The sequence below is a fragment of the Trichechus manatus genome, unplaced genomic scaffold (assembly GCF_000243295.1).
Source record: "Trichechus manatus latirostris isolate Lorelei unplaced genomic scaffold, TriManLat1.0 scaffold00029, whole genome shotgun sequence".
Lineage (NCBI taxonomy): Eukaryota > Metazoa > Chordata > Mammalia > Sirenia > Trichechidae > Trichechus > Trichechus manatus.
In genome coordinates, this window is record NW_004443965.1 from 11525597 (window position 1) to 11533339 (window position 7743).

The following is a 7743-nucleotide window of genomic DNA, read 5'->3' on the forward strand; positions in this document are numbered from 1 at the left end:
CTCCCCCAAAGCCCACAATCTGAATGAATCTTCTGTTCCCATCCACATTTCCCAGAGCTGGGTACAGCACAATTGCTTGCATTTCTATTATGTCACAAATCACCTAGCAGGTACTTATTCCAAACATTCTTCGCTTGGCCCTTCCTTTATTAGTCCCTCCAAATAATTTGATTTAAAAAGGTAGCACCCTCATCTTCAAAGATCTTCTTATTTCTGGAATGTAAAAGATACTACTATGCAGGTGATAATGATAGTCATAAGAGCTAATATTGAGCTCTCACTATTTGCCGAGCCCTTTACATGAATTATCTCATTTTATCCTCACAATACCCTTCATAGGAATTAGGATTATTATTGATATTTTACAGAAAATGGAAGCTTAGCAACCCTCTGGGCTCTCACCTTCACTTCTGTTCTCTGCCATCTCAAAGCATAACAATCCGTGCCACCCATTTTTAAAGAATAGTTCAACCATTATTACATTTTGATGTTCACTTCCCTCTTAAAAAGTGATATAGGTGGAGAAGCTGAGATTTAATACCAGAGACTGACTAATGCTGCTTATTAGAACAACTGAGAGTTCAAGCAGGGGGCGGACCAGTTGAGATGACCACCTGCAAGATGAAATCAGAGTCCTCGCTACTTAGGCAGCTTCCTGGACTCCACCCCGCCTCCCATTTTAATATCTCTTCAGACCTTGGCAATTCCTGACTTGAGCAAACTCTTAGCTTCATACCTCATTATTAAAGGGGGCCTTGCTTAAATGAAGGAGCCCTGGTGATGCAGTGGTTAAGTGCTCGGCTCCAAATTGAAAGGTCAGTGGTTGGAAGCCACCAGCGGCATCATGGGAGAAAGGTGTGGCAGTCTGCTTCTGTAAAGATTTACAGCCTTGGGAACCCTATGAGGTAGTTCTACCCTGTTCTATAGGATTGCTATGAGTCAGAATCGACTCGATGGCAGTTGTTTTTGTTTTTGGTTTTTTTTTGGGGGGGGGCGGGTTTGATTTAGATGGCTACTTTTCCCAGGAGAAGAAATTAGAGCTTTGATGCCCCTTCCCTACTATTCTTTTTTTCCAGTCTAATTCCCTCCCCTACTACAACGATTCTATTTGGAACCCACTTTGCAATCCCTACCCAAAGGCACCATCATTAATTGACCCCAACACTAATTGGCCCCTTCTTCTTTTTTTGACCCCTGTTAACTGACAGTGACTGAGCAGTCTCTTTCTGATTTTCAACATCATAAAATCTATCCATACGTTTGTATATTGTTATGTGACAACAATCTTCTGAGAAATATGCAGAGGCCACGTGTTCTGGAGAAGGACCAAAGGGCTTTGTGGAAGGTTCAGAGGCTAAGAAGAGGAAGAAGCTAAGGGTACCCACCAAGGAGATATGAATGGTGCCCAAGTACCTCAGGTCCTTAGTTAACGGGCTGTATCCTTCTACCACTAAGGACTTAAGTTTTCAGACTACCGTACGTAGGTTTAGTGGACGAAAGGAAGATGGGTGGAGATGCCCACTTTTTGGAATTTTTGCATAGGGTAGTGATATTTTCCTGAATTGTTTGTTTATTCACCCAACCAAATACTTAGATATTCATTAAGGGTTACCAAGTACATAGCCCTGTGTTAGATACTGAGGTTGGCTACAAAGAAAAGTAAAGAAGCCTTTATATCAGAGACAGCCTGGGACACTTTTCACTGCTTCAAACACCTTTTAGAGTTGACATACCTCCACTTAGCCCTAGGAAAACTAGCCACTGGCTGGCCCAGTAGGCTGCCATAAACCATGAAGGATAACTCTGGCAAATAAAAATTAATTTTTACCAACAGCACACACACACAAAAAAACAGTCTCTTTTACCAGTCACATATCAGATAATCATAGCTGGCCACCCTCGAGTCATGTCTCATAATAGACCTTCCCTGGAGCCATACACCCTGACTTTAGGGGGCAATATCATTTTAATGTCCTGATGTTCCCGTGTACCACTAAAATGTCCTAGAGACTCCAGTACTGAATGAATTGAGCCGGAAAAACTTTAGAATAGAAGAACACTCACTAGACTATAATAAAGGATCTTAAAAGGTAGGTTGTCTGTGGTTTAGGAAGATTCCAGAAAACACCCAGCAGTAGCCATTATGATGTGTGCACACCTCTATGTGTTGAGCAGGGGACAGGAACTTGGGGCAGGTGAATCGAAGGATCTGCACTGACCCCAATGTCCCAACAGCTATGACAACAACCAGCAGTTGATCGTTACCACAACAGTGATAGTTAACCTTGCCTGTAGTTTGAGGTTGATTGATGTGCCTGAAAATATTTAACGAAGAGACTTTATCCTTGTGTCAAAACAGAGCAAAGGGCACATTACACATTCTTCAAGTTAGGCTAAAATTCCATCCCCTTTTTACAAAACCCTTTGGACCACTCTAGCTTTGAATACCTCAGTAGCCATGGATAATATTAGAAAAGAGGATTTTCCCCATTCATGGAAGCCAAGTGCAAAAGACGCCCATCTCTTCCTTTCAATTCTTTCTGGTCTATAGGACTGTGAAACCCTATCAATGCCTGGACTGGTGCAATAACGTAGTTGACCTTCCAGCCTCCAGCTCCTCTCCCCCTACACGCTTAACCACCTGAGGCTTTTGCTTATATCAGGTCTTCTGCCGGACCATGCCCTGCCCCTTCACTCATGCAACAGGTTATTACTGAGGGCCTCCCATGCATCAAGGTTGGTACTGGGTAGGGAATACAATAACACGGCAGGCAAAATAAAGAGAACTGAAGTTCTGATGCTGATATGAATCATTTAAAAATACGGAACTAACTATTCATTATCTATACATGGATTATCTGTGACAAACTTGTAATCCCAGACTGGCTTCCTCTTACTACTCAGCACTCTCTTAGGCTAGTCTCCAAGGTTTTCACTTATTAAGTCTACCCATTCTTCAAAAGCCAGCTCAAATCTCACCTCCATAGCCACCCGAAGAAAATGTTGCTTTCATTAATAAAAATTCCATCCAGTACCTCCAACACTGGCCTTGAAAATACATCTCAGTGAAGAAGGAAAACTGGTGAGAGCCTCGGGATAGTATACCCCCAGAGTCCTCTCTTTGTGGCATCTCTCACTGTGTATCACTGTACCACTACTCTGGCCCCTGAGGGAGGAAGGGAAGGAGGTTCCTTCCTCCTTGAATACTCAGGTCCAAGCACAGACCCAAATCCTTCCTTGCATTGCTCACAACACAACCAACGAGGGGCTGGGGTTTCCAAATCCTACTCCACTAATGCTTGGAGACAACAAAAGGAAGGAAAACATCCCAGAGCAGCTACTTCGGTTTTATACATTCATCATCTGCATAAATTGCCTTTGAAAACAAGGGTTGTAATCTTCCAAAAGAAGTTGGAGAACCACTGTTGTGGTCCATCATGTACTTGAATTTTGATGGAAATAGACAGAAATGATGAAAGAGAAATAAAGCATGTTTACTTTTTTGCACACCTGAAAATACAAAGGTATTTCAGATCTCTACCCTGAGAAAATATACACCCCTCCCCTAGATGTCTCCTTGTTCTTTTAACCTTGACATTCATCCCCAATAAATGGCAAATTAAAAAATGAGAAAAGCATTACCTGATATAGTCTAACAGAAGAGTTACATTTGAGGGACATGGTATGGTGTGGTGACCTCTGATGTCCAATAGCCTGAGTTCATTATCCCAGCTGCAACACCCACTATCTGTGTACCTTGACCAAGTGACTCAATCCCTCAGTTTACCTTCTGTAAAATGGGGGTGATAACAGCATCTATCTCATGGTAAGAATTAAATGAGATATTCTATGACAGACTTAGTATAATGCCTTCCGTATTGTAAATGCTCCACAAATATTAAGTAATCATATCCTTAATATTGGTTAAATGAATATTACTTAAAATGAAGCATATTTTGAGGAATTGCTTTTCAGATCAGTTTTTTTCCTTTTCCAAAAGCTGCATTCAGAAGACATTTGAAAGGCTTTAAGATTTTTACCTTGAGTTTAAAAAATCCCCATACTCCAGGAACATGAGTTTCACGTATTCCTCCCTACCTGCTCCACCTCTGAGACTGAGCAGAATCCAGCTTCTCTCAGACTTCCATGGGGACATTTTCCTCGGAAGCAGTTTCGAATACTGTCTTAATTTCCTAGGGTTGCTGTAACAAAATATGGCCAAGTGGGTGGCCTTAAAGAACAGAAATTTGTTGTCTCACAGTTCTGGAGGCTAGGCGTCCGACTTCAGGATGTGGGGAGGGCCGTGCTCTCTCCGTCACTCTCAAGGAAGATCCTTCCTTGTCTCTTCAATTTCTGGTAGCCCGGGTGTTCCTTGGCATTCCTTGGCTTTTAGATGCATCTTTACAAGGCGTCTGTCTTTCTCCTGTGTGACCCTGTCTCTGTGTCTGTCCTTCTCTTTTAAAAGACACCACTCAGAAGGGTTTAGGGCCCACACTGGTATGACCTTGTTACCTTAACTGATAACATCTTTGAAGAAAGGTCCTATTTCCAAACAAGGTCCCATTCACAGGTACAGGGGTTAGGATTTCAACATACGTTTTTGGGGCACACAATTCAATCCATAACAAATACCAAGATCCAAAACAGTGGAAGCAGCATGGATCAGCCGGCCCATCCTCACACAGGCCTGGAATTTGGTTCACCTTGGCAGGGTCCTCCACTAGCGAATGACCTGTGTTCTCCTCATCACTGTCTCTGACAGCTGTGTGGGAAGGAATTCAACCGGATGCACAACCTCATGGGCCACATGCACCTGCACTCTGACAGCAAGCCCTTCAAGTGCCTCTACTGCCCGAGCAAATTCACCCTGAAGGGGAACCTGACGCGCCACATGAAAGTCAAGCACGGAGTCATGGAGCGGGGCCTTCACTCACAAGGTGAGCAGTCTTCCAGAAGCTGCCAGGCTGCGGAACACAGTGGGAGAGCAAATGGGGTTGAGTTTTTTGTTTTGTTTTAGGCGGAGAGGCATTGCTTGGGGAGATATCATTCTTGTCAAAAGGGAGCCTGATTTTTAAGACGAAAGCTAAGAAGTGAGAGCAGACTTATCATGTTACTATAAAAAAACATAATGCTAATATCTGAAGATAGTAAGTAAAAATGAAATATTTCTAGTAAGTGGAACATAACAACGATGACAATCAGTACCATTTCTGGTTCTTTTGTTCTAGACACTGATTCAGGTACCTTGTCACCTTCAGTCTTCACAACAAATCCAGGCTGTAGGAACTTCTATTATCCCTATTTTACAGGTGGGGAAACTGAGGCTTCAAGAGATTAAGTAGCCCAAAGTTGCTCAAATGAAAAGTACAGTGTCAGAATTTGAACCCAGACCTTTCTGACTCTAAAGCCTTTATTGTATCTACTTTGTTGCACTGCTGTTAAAGGGCACGTGATTTTTCCTTTCCTTTCTAAAAAGCAGGTCTTCAAGCTCTGCTGTAAGCAGAAGTGTGTTTATAGCTGGCTAGATCTCCTCTGCATGTTCACAACTAGATATACCCAAGGACAATTTTTCGTGCCTGGCTAGGGCTGACCGGCCTATATGCAGAGCAGGGACTTATGTCTCCCCCACTGAGTCCTAACTGGACTAATAAAAACTTTTCAGCTCTTTTATCTTCTCCGTCCCAGGGCCCTTAGCAGTGAAGAGTTTATGTTGCAGACCTGAATTCACCAGAGTCTTTCCTTAGTTACCCGAACAAACAGTCCTTCAATAAATAGGCAATAAATGCACCTCTGTCCAAGGCAGTGGGCTATGTGGGGAATGAGACCATCTTTGTCTTCTAGGAGAAGTGTGCGTGTGTGTGTGGGAGGGGGCGGGGGTTTTTGTTTTCAGGTGCCATCGAGTTGGTTCCTACTCATAACGACCCTACGTACAACAGAAGGAAACATTGCCCAGTCCTGCACAATCCTCACAATTGTTAAGTTTGAGCCCACTGTTGAAGCTACTGTATCAATCCATCTTGTAGAGGATCTTCCTCTTTTTCTCTGACCCTCTGCCTTACCAAACTTGATGTCCTTCTCCAGCGATTGGTCTCTCCCGATAATATGTCCAAAGTATGTGAGACGAAGTCTCGCCATCTTTGCTTCCAAGGACCACTCTGGCTATACTTCTTTCAAGACAGACTTATTCATTTTTCTGGCAGTCCATGATGTATTCAATATTCTTTGCCAACACCATAATAAGAGATATCGGTTCTACTTTGGCCTTCCTTATTCATTGTCCAGCTTTCACATGAAGATGAGGTCACTGAAAATACCATGTTTTGGTCAGGCGTACCTTAGTCCTCAAAGTGACATGTTTGCTTTTTAACACTTTAAGGAGGTCTTTTGTAGCAGATTTGCCCAATTCAGTATGTCATTTGATTTCTTGACTGCTGCTTCCATGGGTGTTGTATTGTGGATCCAAGTAAAATGAAATCCTTGACAACTTCAGTATTTCTGTGTGTGGGACAGAAGACAATTATACATTTGGTCACAAAATAATATGAATTGGCCACTGCTTATTGATCACTCCTATGTCCAGCACAGGGGAAGGCACTTTGGAGACATTATTGCTCTTCTCTACAATTCCATGAAATAGTGTTACTTTCATTTTATGTAAGAGGAGACCAAGACCCAGAGGTGTTGTATACACTGCTCAAGGTCAAAAACAAGTCTGCAGTTACAACTGGGATTCCAACTTAAGCATTTCTGAATCTGAGCCAGTGCTCATGACACTAAGTAAAAACATGGGGTGATTTGTTTTGTTTGCTGCTTCTTCCATCCCCCTCACAAAAGAGGTGGTAAAATGGAGACACATATTCATAAATAAGATACATGCACACGCAGCTTGAAACAAAATGATCGTAGTGTTCAGGTTTTTCATGACTGAGGTTGTGGTGACTCTTGGGTGCCAGGGAACCATGGCCATCACAAAACAAGGGCTGGAGTTTGTGCAAAAACCCTCAAAAAATTCTGATTAGAAAACAAAAGGAGTTTTTTTCCTGAGAACGTTTTTCACCTGGATTATTCATCTCATCTGTAGTTGCCTGAGCCACTTCCCCAGCTAAGCCTGGATTTTTCCAGAAGAGGGTATATTTGTGCAATTGCTGGGACCACAGATATGTAAGGCAATGAGGATAGTCCCCCATCTGAAAGCCTAACCCGGTCACCGTGATTTACCCAACTCTGATGCTCAACCCTTAAAAGTCACCTAACAGCTCTGTCATTCTTTTGGAAAATTAAAGAACATTACTATATATCAGTGAAATACTTTGAAAAAACATTTAACAGACTTTCAACAATTTTAGTGTTTTCATCTACAAAGAGTGTTAACGTTCTTTCACTCTAGTTTTTGAAATGTCTCAAAATTCATGACCTAGATTAAAAAGATTGTCCCTGCGCCCCTGACAAGATTAAAGATATAGATAGCTTCATTACCTGACAATATCATAAAGTAGGCAGAATTGCACATCAGGGCCCCCTACCCTTCTTTTGTTCACCCCCAACCCAGAAGCCTGATTCTTCTGTGGTGAAGCAGGGTCTGGCCTCACCCCTTGGGCCCCTTCCTTCTGGTTTCTTCTCTTCAGAATTCCTGTTCTGGGCCACACCCTCAGGGTCTGACCACTGGCTCACCATTGGCCTTAACAAATGATCAGATCAGATGAAATGCTACCACACATCTGTAGGCCACTAAAAAGCCCATCC

At 42.6% G+C, this 7743-nt stretch overlaps 1 protein-coding gene across 1 annotated transcript in view; it reads left to right on the forward strand.

The window, feature by feature from the left end:
* The window catches only part of ZNF366 (zinc finger protein 366), a 76809-nt gene that overhangs the window by 66014 nt on the left and 3052 nt on the right, over window positions 1-7743 (forward strand). The window contains exon 4 of the mRNA XM_004374506.1: window positions 4763-4937. Within this exon, the coding sequence (XP_004374563.1) occupies window positions 4763-4937 (175 nt within the window). The remainder of the gene's footprint in view (window positions 1-4762; window positions 4938-7743) is intronic.